General features: G+C 40.7%; 1 protein-coding gene across 1 annotated transcript in view; it reads right to left on the bottom strand.

Moving 5' to 3' along the window:
• The window catches only part of LOC117552829 (zinc finger protein 91-like), a 67,485-nt gene extending 56,744 nt beyond the window's left edge, over positions 1–10,741 (bottom strand). Inside the window, 1 exon segment of the mRNA XM_034226485.1 lies at positions 9,425–10,741. Coding sequence (XP_034082376.1) covers positions 9,425–9,466 — 42 coding nt within the window. The 5' untranslated portion in view covers positions 9,467–10,741.
• Positions 10,742–21,918: the final 11,177 nt, after the last annotated feature.

Here is a 21,918-nt window from a genome sequence, read left to right as displayed (position 1 = left end):
ATGTAATGTATATAGTTATATAGCGAGTACGGAGAAAACAATACAGTTGCTACATAAGCAGTAGAGCCGATAACGCAGTGATTATAACACAACCCCACATATTAATGTACATATGTAGTAATGTTACGTAACATTAACCAGTACCCATACATTTTCCACCACATTTTAGCTGACTATCCGTTACTATCATTGACCGTCATAACAGCGGTACAAGCCGTTCTTCTGTTGTTGTTTTATACAGGCTTGTCTGATTATCAGCTGTTATTAATACTTAGGCTAAACATGTTGTTATATCAGAACAGCACAAGTTAGATTATATTGAAAATACGCCGGTACAGCAAAAGCAGCTTGTTATTCGTCTGCGGTGGCTAAGCTATCACTGTCCAGAAACTCTTTTCAGTGCTATATTACCAAACAGTGTACATTTAAAGCTAACAAACATGTGAATGTATTGGGGAATATGTATCAGGGGACGTTGCTTGTGTGACAGTCAGACAGCGAATTATTCCTCTCCAGTTAGCAAACGGTAGCTGAAACGCCGGTGGAGCACGGCCGTCGGCAAATGCTACTTAAATAGTGGTAAACAATGTACCACGTCACTCTGGATAACAGTATTAAAGCATAAACTGTATGTACAAAGGTGCACAAGTTGTTCAATCATGCTTTGAATTAGGATTTATATATAAATGTCTCTATCTGCACAAATGTGGTTTATTTCTAAAAATGTTTTTGATCCACACAAGAATGTTTGTAATAGATATCCACAAGTATTTTAATTAAAGTGTTAGCAATTTTTATTAAAGATATATTTTGTGTTGTTACATTTATACATCAACTATTCAACCTGCATTCACAAACTCACCTTTTTTTTGTATGAAATGCAGAGCACTTTATACATGAAAAGCAATAAATATTCATGTGTTGATAAAAAATTTGGATAATGTGGAATTTTTCAGATTTATATAAAACAATACACATTTATGTGTGCAATGATAGATATGTGTGCGGAGAGAGATATGTATATCCTGATTTTACATTTCTGAACCATTTTGTGAGCATTTATTCATATTGAAGGACTAATTTGACTAAACAAAATCAACATTTTTACTAAGGGCACAAGGTAGAGTACTGTATGTTGGGCATGCATTTTTATATCCAATAACAATAAATAACAAATAAACAATTACATTTGACAATGGAAGTTATGTAATATCCCCGCAGTTAAGATCTTGAGCAGTCTTGGAATAAATTCAGCCTTGTCTAAGAACGAAACAATACAATGGTAAAATGCAGTCAATTCAAAGACAAGACCTCAAAAAAGTGGTCTTGAGACAAAGACCGATATGGACTCCTAAAACATTGAGTACCTTAAAGTATATTATCAGATAAAAGCTATAGTAAAGGTGCTATGAAATTATAGAAATAATAGACATAATGATATAATATAGTATTAAACAAAAGCCTGATAATTACATCTCTAAACTGCAATGAAATGTAGGTAGTATTAGACATAATAATAATAATAATAATATTAATAACATAATAATAATATTAATTATTATTACTATGTTATTCTTATTCTTATTACACACACAACATTTTTCACAGAAACATGAATTGTCAGGACCATCCGGCAGTCAGCCAATCAGAGCTCCTTCTGTGTGAATATTCATGAGCGGGTGCAATACCAAAAACCAGCTGTATGAGCGCTCTTCTGACACACAGAAAATACACCATTTCTGGGTTTTGTGTATAAAAAGGTCTTTTTTTTTTTTTTGGGTATTTAAGCTTTCTACACCGATAGAAACACTTCTACGCTTTTAGAATTTTTATTTATTAGCAGGACACCGACCCTGTCCTGTTAATAAAAAATGTCTGGCTAATGTCGGTGTGTATTCATACCAAAAGTCCTCTTCAACACACACACACACACACACACACACACACACACACACACACACACACACACACACACACACACCTCCCTATTACCTGTTTTATGATTTCAGAGCCCCACTCTCCATTGTTGTTAATGTTGAAAATAAAACTCTAGTTTCATAACCACTGTCTTTTAACTGATTTAAACTGGGGTTATTCAGGATTTCGTAGGACTTGACTTGCTTGACTCTCACCCCAGTAACTTGAGACTTGCACATGTATGACTTACTCCCACCTCTGGTATACAGGAGACTGAGGGAGACGGCATCCTGTCACTGCGAGTCTCAGTATGCTCCGTTCCTCTTGCGTTTTGTTTTTTTGTCTAAACTTTGTCGTGTCTGTATGAAACGTCATTTTGAGAGACCATGCTTTTGATCCTGTGGATTACATTTGCCTTCTGCAGACCATGTCTGACCATTCAACTTTCCAAGACCCACCTGAGTGACAGCACGAACAGGTATGGCGAGGAGCCCCGGCATCCTAAGCACTGACCTGCCAGTGTGCAACTCGATTTTGACAGGAAAGCTACTGGAGACTTCTAGAATTGTGTGAGTAACATTGTGTTTTTAGACTTATCTGTTTCAGTGTGTGTACTCTGTATCAATGCTCTGTAGGTGATCTGACTGGAATTGTGATTTTAAATCTCAAAACCGCTACAGTATCTGTCAGGCAGAAACTTGGGACAAGTCATTTGACTGAAACCTTAAAAGTGAACTTACTGACTGCTAGGGTTAACTTTGATTTAAACATTTGTAGAATACTAAGAGCTTTATTGAGTAGGTGTAACTGTATTAAGGGTTAAACTCAGAACTTTATAACTTAGGGTTTAATGTAATTGACTTAAAAGACAATAACAAATAAGGAGGAAGCCAGTCTCGATTTCCTTTTGAGGGCCACCAGCTGCAGAGTTAACTAATTAAAGGGACATTGCCCCACAGCTGTGAGAACTCAGCAATCAGGTGTCCATTTTAGGTAGCACTTTCCTGGAGCGTCAGACAGGCTAAGACTGGCAAAGACATTAGAGTCCTGCGGGAGTAAGACTGACAAAGACATTAGAGTCCTACAGGAGTCACGAGGGAGGCAAAGAGGAGGCAAATCCTACTTTGATTGAGCTAAGTATCGCTGGTGTTTTATTTTATTTGGTTGTTTAGCCCCTCATGCTATAATCATGTGTATTTTCTCCATTCCTGTTCATGTGTCTTCTCGCAATTATCACTGGCCCTGTGTATCTCGTAATCGATATAACCGGCCTGCTCTCGTCTATCCCACGTGCTCCACTGAGATCCAGCATCTAGTTTCAGGTGGCCTGTGGAATTGCCAGTCAGCTGTTCCTAAGGCTGACTTCATCTCTGGCTACACCTTCCTGCAGTCTCTGGATTTCCTTGCTCTCACTGAGACCTGGATTACTCCATCCAACACATCCACCCCAGCAGCTCTCTCCACTGCATATTCCTTCTCCCATACACCCAGACCAACTGGCAGAGGAGGTGGCACTGGTCTCCTGCTCTCTCCCAAATGGAGTTTTTCCCTCTTCAAGCTACCTAACTTCACTCCTTCCACCTTTGAATTCCATGCCGTCACAGTAACCCATCCTATACAGTTAACCATTGTTGTTCTCTACCGTCCACCAGGAGCCTTGGGGGACTTCTTGGAGGAATTAGATCATCTCCTTTCACACATCCCTGAAACTGGTCCTCCCGCTGTACTTCTCGGAGACTTCAACCTCCAGACAGGGAAGATAGACGAACTAACATCTCTGTTAACCGCCTTTGCTTTCTCACTCTCTCCGTCCCCACCGACTCATAAAGCTGGCAATGTCCTTGATCTCATATTCTCAAGGAACTGCGCTACTTCTAACCTCTCTGTAAACCCGCTCCACACATCCGATCACTTCTTCATTTCATTCTCTCTATCCCTTTCCAAACATAACAAACTAATCTCTTCTCATCCTGCACTTGTCCGCCGTAACTTTCGCTCCCTCTCCCCCTCTACCTTTGCCTCATCGGTGCTCTCAGCCCTCCCTTCCTCTGACTCGTTCCAACTCCTGCCTCCAAACTCTGCTGCAGAAACTCTCCTCTCTACTCTCTCATCCTCTCTGGACTCGCTCTGTCCTCTCACATCTCGGCAGGCTCGTCAGTCCCCTCCTGCTCCCTGGCTAAATGATGCACTGCGTGCTAATAGAACCGTCCTTAGGGCAGCAGAGCGGAAACGGTGGAAATCCAAACACCGTGACGACCTCCTAACCTATCAAGCTCTCCTCTCCTCTTTCTCTGCTTCGATCTCTCAGGCAAAAAGCACTTTCTTTCAAGATAAGATCCAATCTTCCTATTCCAATCCCAAAAAACTATTTTCCATCTTCTCCACCCTCTTGGACCCTCCAAAAGCCCCTCCTTACACCAACACACTGACATCCTTTTCCCCTCTCTCTCCAAGTGAGGTTCTTACCCTCATTACCTCTGCCCGCCCTACCACCTGTCCTCTGGACCCTATCCCTTCAAACCTCCTTCAGACTATCGCTCCTGATATTCTACCGTTTCTCACCCATTTCATCAACACTTCTCTAACTTCTTGTCACTTTCCAAACAGTCTCAAGGAGGCAAGAGTAAAACCTCTCCTAAAGAAACCCACTCTCAACCCGTCTGATGTTATAAACTACAGGCCTGTCTCTCTCCTCCCGTTCCTGTCTAAATCACTTAAACGCGCTGTCTTTAAACAACTCTCCTGTTATCTCAATCAGAACAACCTTCTGGATCCGCACCAGTCTGGTTTCAAGGCAGGTCACTCCACAGAAACTGCTCTCATTGCGGTCACGGAGGAACTGCACACTGCCAAAACTGCATCCCTCTCCTCTGTCATCATCCTGTTGGACCTGTCTGCTGCATTCGACACGGTGAATCATCAGATCCTCCTTCGCACTCTCCAAAAACTTGGAGTTTCAGGCTCTGCACTTTCCCTCCTCACCTCATACCTGAAAGACCGTACCTACAGGGTGACATGGAGAGGGTCTGAGTCCGACCCTTGTCAATTAACTACAGGGGTCCCTCAGGGCTCTGTTCTTGGTCCCCTCCTCTTCTCCCTGTACACAAACTCGCTCGGATCAGTCATTAGCCCGCATGGTTTTTCTTACCACTGCTACGCTGATGACACCCAATTAATTCTGTCCTTTCCCCGCTCAGAGACCCAGGCCGTCGCACGCATCTCTGCTTGTCTAGCTGACATCTCTCAGTGGATGTCTGCTCATCACCTCAAGCTCAACCTTGACAAGACTGAGCTGCTCTTCCTTCCGGAAAAAGATTGTCCTACTCTTGACCTAACAATCAACATCGGCACCTCAGTTGTTTATCCGACTCAGACTGCAAGGAATCTGGGTGTGACCCTAGATAACAACCTGTCCTTCACTGCAAACATCACTGCTACAACCCGTTGCTGCAGATACACGCTTTACAACATCAGGAGGATGCGTCCCCAGCTGACACAGAAAGCCACGCAGGTTCTGGTCCAGGCTCTCGTCATCTCACGCCTAGACTACTGCAACTCCCTCCTGGCTGGTCTACCTGCATGTGCCATCCGACCTCTGCAGCTCATCCAGAATGCAGCGGCTCGTCTGGTCTTCAACCTTCCTAAATGTTCCCACACCACTCCGCTCCTCCGCTCCCTCCACTGGCTTCCGGTAACTGCTAGAATCCACTTCAAGACACTGGTACTTGCTTACCATGCTGCGAATGGATCTGGCCCTTCCTACATCCAGGACATGGTTAAACCGTACACCCCAGCACGTGCACTACGCTCTGCATCAGCCAAACGACTCGTTGTGCCCTCGCTGCGAGGGGGACCCAAGTTCCCATCGGCGAAAACACGTGGGTTTGCTGTCCTGGCTCCAGGATGGTGGAATGAGCTCCCCATTGACATCAGGACGGCAGATAGCTTGCACATCTTCCGGCGCAAACTGAAAACTCATCTCTTTCGACTCCACTTCGAGCGATAGAACTATTAACAAAGCACTTATATACTAATAAAGGACTGGCTTATCTAAAGCCAGTTGAGTAGCACTTGAAATGTTTGGCTCTATGAAACCTGATGTACTTATATGATTCTGTTTTCTTCAAGGTTGTGTCTTCCTGGTCGAATGTACTTATTGTAAGTCGCTTTGGATAAAAGCGTCAGCTAAATGCAATGTAATGTAATGTAATGAGAGACCATGCTTTTGATCCTGTGGATTACGTTTGCCTTCTGCAGACCATGTCTGACCATTCAACTTTCCAAGACCCACCTGAGTGACAGCACGAACAGGTATGGCGAGGAGCCCCGGCCTCTACGCTGCTACAGACGCGAGGCAATGCTAGAGCTACAATGCTATCGGCCTCCTACGAATACCAAAGCCATCTGTGCTCCTCGTTATTGGATGAAATCCCTCGGGAGCCGCTTAGAAACACCAGGAAAAAGAGACGAGGAAGGAGGGGAGGCGTTCAGAATACGGCGGAGATTCAGCCGGCCACCACTTCCATCCATCATTCTCACAAACCTGCGCTCATTGAGCAACAACGTGGACACACTAAGGACATACACAAGGTACTGTCATGAATTTCTCGAGGCCTCTTTATTGTGTTTCACGGAAAGTTGGCTCCAATCTACGATGCCTGAATCTCTCTTTGAAGTACCCGGACTCACCCTTGTTCGAGCAGACAGGGATGCGAACTCGGGGAAAACCAGAGGAGGCGGTATTTGTGTGTATATTAATGATCTGTGGTGCCGATCATACTCAGTAGAATGTAAAACCTGCAATCCCAACGTAGAAATTCTCGGCATGACGTTAAGACCCTTTTATCTGCCTAGAGAATCCGGGTGTATTTGACTGTTTGTTGTTTACATGCCTCCCAGCGGCAGAGGACACTGTGTTCACGAGCTGCAACTCAGCCACCCCGATGCACCGGCAATAGTGCTCGGGGACATGAAGCAATGTCGCCTGGAGACTGTGTTACCTGGGTTCCAGCAGTATGTTAGGGATCACAGCAGGAAAGACAATATCCTGGACAAATGCTTTGTTAATGATAAAGGAGCCGATGTGTCTAAATACAGACCACCAATACTGAACTCTGATCATAGTGCTGTGAATATGATACCAGTGTATAAGACCAAACTCAAGGGAACCAGAAAAGAAAGTAAGAAATCATATGTGACTAAGGACATAAAACAAAGACTATGGAGCACTTGAACAGACAGAGAAAGAACTGAAAGTCAAATTGAGGGAATCAAAACACACAGAGAGCTTTTGGGAAATGCTTTTAAAGCCAAAGACCCCAAAAAAGTGTGGGACACCATGAGAACCGTGACAGGAATGACCTCTTCAGCTAAACCTATTGTGACGGACAAGACATACTTGATCCACACCAATTTGCCTATAAGCAAGGGGGTGGTACTGCTGCTGCTCTGGTTCACATCATCACTAAACATTTAGATAAACATCACACCTATGCAAGAGCCCTCTTCCTAGACTTCTCAGCAGCAACACAATACAAGCAGACATCTTGGTGTCAAAAATGGAAGTAAATCCATACCTGATTTACTGGTATGCCGCTTTCCTCACCAGTAGAGAGCAACTTGACCAAACCCTGTCATCTGCAATCACAACCAATGTAGAGGCCCCCCAGGGCTGCGGGAGTTCAGCTGTGCTCTTAGCTTCTTCTTAAAAACCTGTTTATCCCAATAATTATAAAGGAGTGCCTTGGAAATATGTGTTTACATAAATTGTGACCAAACCGTTTGAACTTAGACTAAAGTGAACTATCTAAACACTCAGAGTCCTTACCTCACTGAGCTGTAGTATCAGCCTCTCAGTCTGACTGGAGAGGACTCTCCCTCCACATTATTGTAGAAACATCTTCTTCTTATATCCGTTAAAGCAGCTAGCACCAGATTCTAATAACAACAGCGCCGGTACCGGGCGGTGCGCCCTTCTCTCTCCCACGCTCACTCGCATTTTGGCTGTGAGCTGCGGGCGCCAGATAAACCAACATCCCCCATTTTCATCACTTACAACGGCCATCGTACAGGGCAAATGAAACGTGTAACCGGGGTGAAAAGGGTGTTACATTTACTTAATTATGAATATTGTTACATCAAGGCCTCCCAGAGCTGCCAGCGCAGCGCCTCCATTACATATCTATTACGCCAGTGCTACATGCCGGCCCTGATGCCGCATGCGCACCAGTTATGTGCAGCCCTGTTTATAAGCACTACTGCTTGTAGGCAGTCGACCCATGTTCAGGGGAGGTGGGTTTAGTTTGCTGCACGCCTCAACGTAAGAGAGACGTAAGTGACGCCACCTCTGAGCTCTGAAGCTCTTGCCTCTAGACCGACAATTTTTTGGAGCTGTAAGTGAACCGGATTCCGGAGCTAAGAGCCGGCGCCGCTGCGGTGTGAACAGGAAAAACTGGCGCATTTCAGGCTCCAGCTCCGAGCCGGAGCTGAAAAAGCGCTGGTGTGAAAGGGGCAACTGAAGCGGAGCAGCCTCTTAGCTCCGGAATCCGGTTCGTTTCAAGCACAAAAAAATGTCCGGCCAGAGGAAACTTTCCGGAAACTTACCACACTAGCAGTAACTATAGTAACGCAGTGTAGGCGGAGCCGCGACGTCATCTTCAATGTGTGTCACTACCCGATCTAAAGCCCTGCCCCATCTGCAGTGCGCATGTGCGAGATGGTCCGCCATATTTGACAACTCCATACGGCAACTCTAATAGGACATTTGACACAGTGGCGTTTGGCAAAGCAGAAAAAGAACACTCAAAAAACCCGACAAAATTAATCTGAACAAGAGAGATGAGTTATTGTTATTACAACGTGACTTCGCTATTATTGAACAACTCCTTTTATTGGGTCATTTTATTGGGTTAAGTACATTGTCAGAATAAGTGAGAAATGGATGTAACTTCTGTTAGACAGCTATCATACATACTGAAGAAATATTGACTGAATGTATGCAATATGTATGGCATTCATAATTGATATCTAATTACATTAACTGTGAATGTCCTTCATTTTATTTCAAATAACAAAATATTTTAATAAAGATATTTGAGACGTTTATGACTCGCGCATGCACGATGCAAATCGGGCAGCCGTCTAGACGTCAAATGTCCTATTAGAGTTGCCGTATGGAGTTGTCAAATATGGCGGAACTTCTCGCACATGCGCACTGCAGATAGGGCAGGGCTGCAGATCGGGTAGTGACAATGTGAACCACAAAACCAACATCAGCCGTTAGCTGTAAGCCCTCAGAGCTCACAGCTTCTCATATCTGTTCAGAAACTAGACAGAAGTTAAACAAGTACAAACCACAGACTGTCCGTGTCATGGCGAATACAGTCACTGCTTTATTTATGTCTGTATAGGGCGTTCCGAGCTGAATAAGGGCGTCACATGAAGGCAAGACGCCCGCCTGGCGGAAAGGCTGGAATTAGGAATATATTGTGATGAAGTGCACACTGACCTGAGCTCCAGGGGTCTCTTTCTTCTCCTCCATGCTGCTCATCAGCTGTCCTGATGAAGACCACAGAGCTGCTTCATTATTAATATAATACAAATATTTAGATATAATTCATCATAAACTGTCAGCAGTGAAGAGGAGGAATTCAAAGAGTTTATTCAATGATATGTTCTATTTCTAGATGCTTATATGTAGTGTTTTATCACACCATGTGCAGTGCCTTGTCTTATCTATGCTGCTGTGACGTAAACATGGTCCAAATTGATCCATTTAGTCAATGTGATGCTAAGCAGAGGAGAACATGATAGAAAGGTCAGATAGTTATTAACGTTACATGCACATTACTTTAACCATTACGATAACAAGTTGGTTTTCTGTGTAAATTATTATTAATATAATACAAATATTTAGATATAATTCATCATAATCTGTGTAGCAACTTACATTCTAACTTACAGCTCACAGTTTGTTCACTTTTATTTCATTAAAATGACTTTATTCACATAGAAAGTGACATTAATGGATGTTTGAACCACTGTTATAGCGCTATCCGTGTGTAACTATCACTAAGTTAACACAGAAAGCAAACATTAGCTAGTGAGACTGTTTAATGTACTCCATGTATACAGTATTTTCTGTATATTGTGTATTCTTTAGATACTCTAGTGATATGTGTCCTGTGTGTATACTTGCTGCTAATGCTTCATTTGTATTATATCTTATTGCATCTTTTAAATATGTTTAACTCGTGTAATGCCTGAAAACACTTCTGCTGTGACACATTCATTTCCCACTTTAAGATAAATCATTATTTAAATAAAGTATATCTATTTATCTAATGAGCTAAACCGTCGCTTAGCTTAGCGTTAGCTGCTAACTGAAGAACCCCATTCATTTCAATGGGAAAAATGCTACGTCACGTGAATGGCGATGCTAATAAGCTAGTTAGCATACATTTAAAACCATATATATGGTAAAGAGCACCAACACAACAACTCAAACCGTCTTAAAGACAACTGGTGTAATAAATAACTAACATAAAGTCAGCTGAGCATTACAAATCAACTGTTACTCCCCCAGAGCCGAACTGGAATAATAACTGTAGCTGTTAGCCGTTAGCCGTTAGCTTTCAGACTGTAGCTGTTAGACTGAAGATTACAGCTGTTGTGTTAAATAAGATAACTTCTGATTCGTGATTAACTGTAAACTAAGAGGTTTAATCCACTCACCTCTTCTTTTGTCCTTCTTGTCCTTCTTGTCCTTCTTCTTCTTCTTCTTCTTCTTCTTCTTCTTCTTCTTCTTCTTCTTCTTCTTCTTCTTCTTCTTCTTCTTCTTCCATGGTTATTGGCGGTTGGCAAACCAACTTGTAGGCGCATTACCGCCACCAACTGGACTGGAGTGTGGACAAGAGACTATGCAGAAAACAAGAAACAAAAGAAACAAAACAAAGAACCAAAACTCTAGATTATTTTAAATGTATCAATTTCTCTTAGAAATTTAATAATCTCACAATATATATTGCCTGATGTTTTCCCTAACAGCCCTGATAGCGACAAGTCATGGAATTTTGCTTTCTTCAGTGTCTGGAAAAGCACATTTCTCTGAGTACTATATTTCCTGCAAAGCAGTAAAACATGCTCAACAGTTTCTGGCTGGCTGCAGTGTGTACACTTTCCGGTTGGATGCTTTCCTATTATACTTAAAGTATGACTGAGACCTGTATTATACTTAAAGTATGATTGAGACCTGTATTATACTTAAAGTATGATTGAGACCTGTATTATACTTAAAGTATGATTGAGACCTGTATTATACTTAAAGTATGATTGAGACCTGTATTATACTTAAAGTATGATTGAGACCTGTATTATACTTAAAGTATGATTGAGACCTGTATTATACTTAATGTATGATTGAGACCTGTTTACATGCTACACGGACCACTATTGCGGTAAGCATGTTGTAACTTCCGGTTGTTGTCATCTCCGGGTATCCCGTGTGCCTGTTCTGTTGCTGATAGCTTATTATCTTAACTTAATCGATCGTTTTAAAACTCTTGATCACGGCAACTGCCTGACGTTGTAATCACACGTTACTATAACTTAAGCTCTCACAACTCTCCTTCTCTTAGCGACTGTAACTCCACAGTTGCCTACACTCTTTTCGGGTTTGCTAACGGTAGCTACTTTAGCTTGATAGCTAGCCATGGCTCTTTCCCCACCCTCGGGTGCTATTTCCTGCTCTTCCTGTCTCATGTTTGGTTACTTCCCTACCTCCTTTACTGGTACCGATACATGTGTTAAATGTAGTATAGTTGTTAGGTTGGAGGCGGGAATCATAGCCATAGAAGCCCGGCTCCGCATCTTAGAAAGAAACTCAGCTACAGTAAAGCCCATGTTAGCCGGTGCGGACCGGCAAAAGGTAGCTCCTCTTAGCCGTCCCCCGGCAACTCCCGAGCAGCAGGGAGACTGGGTGACTGTTCAGAAGGGGCATAACGCGAAACCCGCAGGTCCCCACCAACCCGTTCACGTATCTAACAGATATTCCCCACTCAGCGAGACACCCGCTGAGAAGCCAACTCTGGTTATTGGTAGCTCTATTATGAGACACGTGAAATTAGAGACCGAAGCCTCCACAGTCACATGCATTCCGGGGGCCAGAGCGGGCGACGTTGAGGCGCATCTTAAACTGCTGGCTAAAAATAAACGTAAATACAGTAGGATTGTTATTCACGTCGGTGGTAATGATGTTCGTATACGCCGATCAGAATGCACCAAACTTAATGTGGAGTCGGTGTGTAGTTATGCTAAAACAATGTCGGACACCGTAATCTTCTCTGGTCCCCTCCCCAATCTGATCAATGATGACATGTATAGCCGCATGTCATCATTTCAGCGCTGGTTGTCTTGGTGGTGCCCAGCAAACAATGTGGGCTTCGTAAATAATTGGACAGCCTTCTGGGGAAAAGCTGGTCTGATTAAGAGAGACAGCATTCATCCTACTTTGGAAGGTGCAGATCTCATTTCAGGGCTTTGTGGACTTAATCCATGACAAACTGGAGTTGAGACCAGGAGGCGGAGTCGCAGTCTTACACGCTTCTCTGCGCTCTCTCCTAGGCAGTCATCCATAGGAATCCCGAACCCAATAAAATACCCAATATTAGCGGTGTGTGTGTCTGCCCAAGGACAAGTTAAGGTAAAACCTAATAGAGGTGTCATACATAATAACCTAATAAAAGTAAATGTAGCAACTACTACAGTGCAACAAAACAGGAATATTAAATGTGGTCTCTTAAACATAAGATCTCTAGCATCTAAAGCAATATTGGTAAATGATTTAATATCAGATTATAATATTGATATATGCTGTCTCACTGAAACTTGGTTGAGACATGAAGAATATGTCAGCATAAATGAGGCCACTCCACCCAGCCATATCAATACTCATATTGCCCGAGGCACGGGCCGAGGAGGTGGAGTTGCAGCAATCTTTGACTCAAGTTTACTTATCAATACTAAACCAAAATTAAATGATACCTCCTTTGAAAGTCTCGTTTTTAGTCTTACGCATCCGACCTGGAACACTTTGCAGCCAATCTTATTTGTTACAGTGTACCGTGCACCAGGTCCTTATTCAGAATTCTTATCTGAATTCTCTGAGTTTTTATCAACTTTGGTTCTTAAAACAGATAAAGTAATTATCGTAGGTGACTTTAATATTCATGTTGACGATGATAAAAATAGCCTTACTGTTGCATTTAACTCTATATTAGATTCTGTTGGTTTTTGTCAGAGTGTAAATAAACCAACCCACTGCTATAATCACACTCTCGACCTTGTTCTGACTTATGGTATTGAAATTGAGCAACTATTAGTCGAACCGCATAATCCTGCTTTATCCGACCATTTCTTAGTAACTTTTGAAGTACTGTTACGAAACTACAAAGCATTAGTCAAAAGCTCCTGCAGCAGAAACCTATCTGTTAGTGCTATAGCCACATTTAAGGAAGAGATTCCACCAATACTTAACTCGATAGCATGTCTGCATGTAAGGGAGGAAACGTATACAAAATGTACACCACCCCAAATTGATCATGTTGTTGATAGTGCTACAGATGCGCTGCGAATAAAATTAGACTCTGTTGCTCCTTTGAAAAAGAAGAAAATAAAACAACATAGACTAGCTCCATGGCATAATGCCGAAACCCGCAAAATAAAGCAAAAGTCGAGACAACTTGAAAGGATATGGCGTTCTACTAAACTTGAAGAATCTCGTTTAATTTGGCATATTACTCTCAATGAATATAAGAAAGCATTGCGTAAAGCGAGAGCAGCCTACTACTCTTCATTAATAGATGAGAATAAGAATAATGCAAGATTTCTTTTCAGCACTGTAGCCAGGCTGACAGAGAGCCACAGCTCGATTGAGCCTTCTATTCCCATAGCACTCAGTAGTAATGATTTTATGTGCTTTTTTAACGATAACATTGTTACTCTTAGAAACAAAATTAATGACCTCTTGCCTTTGACCAGTATAGTGTTATCAACAGCTCCCGGATAACCTAAGTTCTAATATTACACTAGATAGTAAACTAGAATGCTTTTCAGCCATAAACCTTGAACAATTAAATTCAATGATTCTCTCTTCTAAACCATCAACGTGTATGTTAGACCCAATTCCAACTAAGCTGTTGAAGGAAGTTTTTCCATTAATTAGCACTTATTTATTAAATATTATGAATATGTCTTTATTATCAGGCTATGTTCCACAATCATTCAAAGTAGCAGTGATAAAACCGCTTCTTAAAAAGCACAACCTCGATCCAGAGGTTTTAGCCAATTATAGACCTATTTCCAATCTTCCGTTCCTCTTAAAAATTCTTGAGAAAGCGGTCGCAAAACAGTTGTGTGATTACTTAAAAAACAATGATTTATTTGAAGCTTTTCAGTCTGGCTTTAGAACACATCATAGCACAGAGACAGCTCTGGTTAAAGTCACAAATGACATTCTAATAGCCTCTGACAAGGGACGTGTCTCTATTCTTGTTTTGCTCGATCTCAGTGCTGCATTTGATACTATCGACCATGATATCTTATTGCAAAGACTAGAGCACTTAGTTGGCATACAGGGAACTGCTTTAGACTGGTTTAGGTCCTATCTATCTGAACGCTCTCAGTTTGTACGTGTCAATGATGAATCTTCCACGCAAACCAAAGTTAGCCATGGAGTGCCACAGGGCTCAGTGCTCGGACCTATTTTGTTCACATTATATATGCTTCCGTTAGGCAATATTATAAGGAATCATTCTGTAAACTTTCATTGTTATGCGGATGATACTCAACTATATTTATCAATCAAGCCTGATGAAATTAATCATCTAAATAAAATTCAAGACTGCCTTAAGGACTTAAAAACGTGGATGACCTTAAACTTTTTGATGTTAAACACGACCAAAACTGAAGTTATTGTACTTGGCCCGAAGAATCTACGAAACAAATTATCTAAGGATATACTAACTATGGATGGCATTACATTGGCCTCCAGTGAGACTGTAAGGAATCTTGGTGTTATATTTGATCAGGATTTATCCTTTAACGCCCACATAAAATCAATTTCAAGGACCGCCTACTTCCATCTACGTAACATTGCAAAAATCAGGCATATCTTGCCTCAAAACGATGCAGAGAAACTAGTCCATGCATTTGTTACTTCAAGGCTGGATTATTGTAACTCTTTATTATCAGGGTGTACCAAGAAGTCAGTCAAGTCGCTTCAGCTGATTCAAAATGCTGCAGCTCGTGTACTAACCAGAGTTAGGAAAAGGGACCACATTACTCCTGTTCTGGCTGCCTTACACTGGCTCCCTATAGAACACAGGATAGAATTTAAAATTCTTCTTCTCGCCTACAAAGCCCTTAATGGGCAGGCGCCATCTTACCTTAAAGAACTCATTATACCCTACTGTCCTACTAGGGCATTGCGTTCCAAGAATGCAGGGTTGTTGGTTGTTCCTAGAGTCTCTAAAAGTACAATGGGAGCCAGAGCCTTTTCTTATCAAGCTCCACATTTGTGGAATCAGCTTCCAGTTTGTGTTCGGGCGGCAGACACCCTATCCGTTTTTAAGAGTGCGCTTAAGACCTTCCTTTTTGATAAAGCTTATAGTTAGGGCTGATTAGATCCAGCCCCTAGTTTTGCTGATATAGGCTTAGTTTGTCGGGGGACATCTTACTTCTTCCTTCTCTCTGTCTATACCTGTGTACTCTCATGTTCCGATTAACCCAGCTTCCCCAAATGTCTTTCTTTTTGGTGTCTATATACGCCGGGATCCGGAGTCATGGATGATCCTGCGCTCCTCTGTCCTGGATCGCGAGCCCTGGATCTTGAGTCGTGGCTGTGGTCCTGGATCATAGGTCCTGGATGGATATCCTCGTGGATTCATCTTACTATTATACACACATGCATTTCCAAACATTTGGACTACCTATGTTGCAAATGTATTATCTTTTCAATTTACACATGGCATCTATTGCACGTCTGTCCGTCCTGGGAGAGGGATCCCTCCTCTGTTGCTCTCCCTGAGGTTTCTCCCATTTTTCCCTTTAAACTGTGGGTTTTCTTCGGAAGTTTTTCCTTGTACGATGTGAGGGTCTAAGGACAGAGGGTGTCGTATTGACATACTGATATTTTGTACAAACTGTAAAGTCCACTGAGACAAATGTAACATTTGTGATATTGGGCTATATAAATAAACATTGATTGATTGATTGATTGACCTGTATTATACTTAATGTATGATTGAGACCTGTATTATACTTAAAGTATGATTGAGACCTGTATTATACTTAAAGTATGATTGAGACCATTATACTTAAAGTATGATTGAGACCTGTATTATACTTAAAGTATTATTGAGACCTGTATTATACTTAATGTATGATTGAGACCTGTATTATACTTAATGTATGATTGAGACCTGTATTATACTTAAAGTATGATTGAGACCTGTATTATACTTAAAGTATGATTGAGACCTGTATTATACTTAATGTATGATTGAGACCTGTATTATACTTAAAGTATGATTGAGACCTGTATTATACTTAAAGTATGATTGACACCTGTATTATACTTAATGTATGATTGAGACCTGTATTATACTTAAAGTATGATTGAGTCCTGTATTATACTTAAAGTATGATTGACACCTGTATTATACTTAATGTATGATTGAGACCTGTATTATACTTAATGTATGATTGAGACCTGTATTATACTTAAAGTATGATTGAGACCTGTATTATACTTAAAGTATTATTGAGACCTGTATTATACTTAATGTATGATTGAGACCTGTATTATACTTAAAGTATGATTGAGACCTGTATTATACTTAAAGTATGATTGAGACCTGTATTATACTTAAAGTATTATTGAGACCTGTATTATACTTAAAGTATGATTGGACCTTATTATGAGACCTGTATTATACTTAATGTATGATTGAGAACCTGTATTAGACTTAATGTATGATTGAGACCTGTATTATACTTAAGTATGATTGAGACCTGTATTATACTTAAATGTATGATTGAGACCTGTATTATACTTAAAGTATGATTGAGACCTGTATTATACTTAAAGTATGATTGAGACCTGTATTATACTTAAGTATGATTGAGACCTGTATTTACTTAAGTATGATTGAGACCTGTATTATACTTAATGTATGATTGAGACCTGTATTATACTTAATGGTATGATTGAGACCTGTATTATACTTAATGTATGATTGAGACCTGTATTATACTTAAAGTATGATTGAGACCTGTATTATACTTAAAGTATGATTGAGACCTGTATTATACTTAAAGTATGATTGAGACCTGTATTATACTTAATGTATGATTGAGTGAGCCTGTATTATACTAATGTATGATTGAGACCTGTATTATACTTAATGTATGATTGAGACCTGTATTGATACTTAATGTATGGATTGAGACCTGTATTATACTTAAAGTATGATTGAGACCTGTATTATACTTAATGTATGATTGAGACCTGTATGACCTATTCTCATCCGAGAAATGACATTTTCCTTCCTCCTTCTTTTAAACCCCACCTTCCTTCCATCCCCCACATACCTTTGAATGTTATAAAGATGTCTTCCTGTATCACTAAGGTCCCAATGATCTTGCCATGTTGTTTGTGTATATTTCTGATGAATGTTTGAACCTCCGCTTTGCTGAGTGGAACTTCTATGTCTATGTCAAGCGGCAAACTCTGGGGAAGTGCCGGGACGCCAATACGGAAGTGCCACACACTGCAGTTCATATATTGGCCGATAGAGACTGGCTGCAGAAAGGAGCAATTTCCATAGACCCCCATGTTAAAATGCCCAACTTTACAGCAGAAAAAAACAATGTTTCTACCCATGGATGCAATACATATTATTACGAATATAGTTAAGTTCCACCTTCATGATTATGGATCTGTGAGTGAATTGTTTTCTAACACGACCCCTTTTATTTATCATTAGGTCTTAAAGTTTTTGCATAAATTAGGGCGTGGTCACATTGAGTGACGGCTCTGTCAAGTGACTGCTGCTGCTAGCTTCTTGTCTCTCTGCTAGCTGCTCCGTGAAGCTAGCTACAGGGACTCTGCCTGCTCAGCTCATCCAGGGAACACAACTTGAAGCCGGCCGTGGTTGTTTGTTCTTCATGCTTATATATCGGACTATTGTGACTCGCTCTGCGGTTAAAACAGACGGTGCATGCATGCGGTTTTGCGGTAAGTGAAAATCGAGTAATTATTTATGTGTTAATGATTTTAATCGGCTACGTAATGAATGTTAAGGCTTGGTTTAGTGTGTAAGCGAGTGGTAGCTACATCGGTGCTAACGATGCTAATCGTAGCCTACAAGTTAAAATAATAGACTGTAGGCCTATATATAAAGGTTAAAACGAAATAGACAAGTGTTAAGCGTTAAGTGAGATAATACTTTAGAACAAACGGCTTCCGTTTGAGGTTATAAATTAAGGTCATCCTTGTAACTTAGAGAGATATTTTATGATGTAGGTATAGGAACTGTATGCATCGCTAAGGTTAATTTAAATTGGCTATGCTCAAGTATGTAGACAAGCTAACGTCGTAGTAGTGTATGTGAAATCAACCTCACAATAAGATGTGTGTATATTACAATTATTAATGTCATATTTCAAGATGATTACTTAGATATTACAATATGGTTGGTTGAGCTGGAGTTCATTATTGAGCTTACACGTTAACGTCACAGTCATCTGAAGAACGAACCCAAACCTTGTTATTTTTATTAATTGCATTACCATTGTCTTTGTAGCTCACTGTTGAAATAAGAAAAAAACATTACAATTACAAAATAATGATATCTACAGCCCCTAAACACACAAACACACCGCTTTCATAAATAACACACTTGTTCTGCAATAATATGTTTTGTGTTTCCTGTCATTTTTGTAAGGAAAGGACATGCCTGAAAGACACGAAATGTTCTCCTACTCTGAGGGTCAAGAAGAACATCCAAGAGGAACATTAAAAGCTGATGTTATGAGATTTTAAGACCAGTACAGGACATTCACTAAGAAACTACTTTTATTGTTAAAACACAGTCAGCTGATCGAATGCAGCTATTTCCACATCTACACTCCATCAGCTGATTATTTCTATTTGCCTCGCTTTATGAGCTTCACATCACTTGTGCCTTGTACCGCAGAGTTTGCAATGTCACAAATAAATGGGGCCAATCTTCAGTCAGATGTGAATGTGTAATCTAACATTTTCAGTAAGAATAATGGACAAAAGGAGTGCAAATACAATTTACTGAAATGTGAACCGAAACTTAATCAAACATGTTTTAAATAAAAAGCACATATGGACAGAAGGTGTAAACCTATTAAATGTATAAGTAAACACATTTAGTCAAATAAAATGACAGACTAGGCCTGTGCAGTTGGTATCAGCTTTGCCCAGCATGGGCTCCTCCATCAGGCCTGGTCCTCCTCGCAGAGGAAAGACCCTCAGTCCTCCTCGCAGAGGAAAGACCCTCAGTCCTCTCCAAACCAACAGACAGGACGTCCATCACACGGAGGTTTCTCCCTGAAGTCTCTGCAGCTCTCTGGACACCACGCTGTCTCAATCCGTCCACACTGAATATGAGATTGGGAAAATGAAAATAATAAATGCTTTAGACAATAAGAAACATAAAGTTGACTGTTGAGTTGCTCAGTTTTTTTAGATTGTCAATACTATTACTGTATAACTAATATCTCAGGTTAAGAGGCACATTCAAATAAAGATTGGTCTTTAAATACATTTTGTCTTTTGAATTGTTTGTCTAAAGTCAAGGATCTATAACTGGTACTTAGTTTTAATGATAGAGTCTGGTTATTATGCTGTTTGGAGGAGGCCTCACAGGTAAGAGCGCTAAATAGCTACCATCACATGTACCTTAGCTTGACTTAAATGTATTAAACGTATAGTTAAGTGATATCAAAATATAAATAACTAATGTCATGCAAACATATTAATATTTGCTTGATTCCAGTGTTGAATTTAGCACAATTGCATACAAACGTTAAGGGGTTTTAAGATTCTGAAGTATTAGGCTAAAAGCTCAATAACTTAGATTATTATTTATAGTTTTGCTGAATAGTTTCATGTCCGCTTACCTTAGAAACGTAAAATGCGACGGCAGTGTGCAGATGGGGAGCATGTTAGCTTAGCTTGGTAGCTTCAGCTAGCTCTGGAACTTCCAGCTCGGTGGCAGCAGGTCCCGCCTCGGCTCCGCCTCTTTGCCCTTATTTGGAGCAGGCTGGAGAAGGCGGGAGTTGAACTCTGACGTCACTGTCGAGCCGTTAGTGGCCGAGTCCGCCTACTAAGGGCTTCACGGCAATTCTGCAGAATCCTATGGGTGACGTCACGGACCCTACGTCCATTTATATATACAGTCTATGGTGGCTTCACAACCAAAATAGAAGCCGTGGCTGCGGATCCCGATCAGATGACACCAATCAGTTATACTCCATTACATACATTAAATGATTAAATAATCCACATAATAAATCAACGTTTTGGCTCCTACACTCTTACATGTGAACGTTTTGTGGAAGAACCGTAACAGATATCGGTGAAATTTCAAAGCGTGAAGCATGTCAAGGACCTTGAGCATCTGAAGTGTGCTTTTTGTGTACTTTCGGGTTAATAATGTGGCCTTTTTTGGCAGATTAACTAAAGGTGTGCGGCTGCTGAGGTGGGGAAAGATGAGGCTGATTTTACAATGGGGTTTAATGGAGACATGTTGAACGTTTTTTGTCACTTCATGCCCTCAAGAGGCATTTTGTTTAATTATTTTTGTATTATGGCAGGTTTAAAAGAAAATATGAAGGCAAAATTAAATCTGTCCTCCAGACATCACGGACTCTAAAATGTGAAGAAAACCTCTATACCAAGGTCTGAACAATGTTTAATATCTCTAAAAGTAAGAATCAGATTTAAAAGTCGTTTACACGAATAATGTCAGAAAGATGTTTAACATTTTAAAGTTGGAATGAGGTTTCTGAGTGAAAGTATGAATGAGCAGTTAGCAGTTGAAGTCACATGAAGATTGTTGAAGTCTGAAGAGTTTCTCCATTGACTTCAATGGTTACAAATGTGATGCATTATGGGATGTATCTCTGGAATTATGAAAGTTATGAATGAGAAAAGTAATAGCCATCGATTCCCGACCGAGCTGAACGTTTTGATGTTTGAACAGAGTTTCTGCGATGTTCATTGTGGGAGGAGAAGCGCAGCAAAATAACCCGGTGGAATAAAAATAATAAAGAATTTCATGCGTCAAAGAACAGATTGTGGGGAATGCTGTATCAGCTCAATACGCCTGCTGGCTAGCACTGGCACGTTTACAGCAATGTTGATCAATTTAAATAACCAAACAAATATAGTGAAAGTAGCTAAAAGTAGTCATTGTGCAGATTGGTCCATTTCAGAATAATATATGATATAATTTTTTATAACAATTAAATTATAATAAATAAAGATCCATTATTTTTATATTATTTCACTTGAGCTAAAGTCACTTCTACTGTTGTTTTGTTTGTGTTGTGCTAAATAATAACTACAGAAGTCTGAACTGAGCAGCTCATGCAGAGAGAGAGTGGATTCAGTTTAATACAATAACTTTTCAAATCTCCATAAAATGTGAATCTTTGTGATTCACAAGTAAAAGAGGGTCCAGCAGGAGTGTTCCTGGTCCTGCAGCTTACCTGTGCGTTTGGGTTGTTGTGTGTGTGTGTGTGTGTGGTGGGTGTGTGTGTGGTGTGTGTGTGTGTGTGTGTGTGTGTGTGGTGTGTGTGTGTGTGGTGGTGTGTGTGTTGTGTGTGTGTGTGTGTGTGGTGTGTGTGTGTGTTGGGTGTGTGGTGTGTTGTGTTGTGTGTGGTGTGTGTGTGGTGTGGTGTGGGTGG

Source organism: Gymnodraco acuticeps, unplaced genomic scaffold (assembly GCF_902827175.1).
Source record: "Gymnodraco acuticeps unplaced genomic scaffold, fGymAcu1.1, whole genome shotgun sequence".
NCBI classification, from domain to species: Eukaryota; Metazoa; Chordata; class Actinopteri; order Perciformes; family Bathydraconidae; genus Gymnodraco; species Gymnodraco acuticeps.
This window is presented reverse-complemented; position numbering and strand designations above follow the sequence as displayed.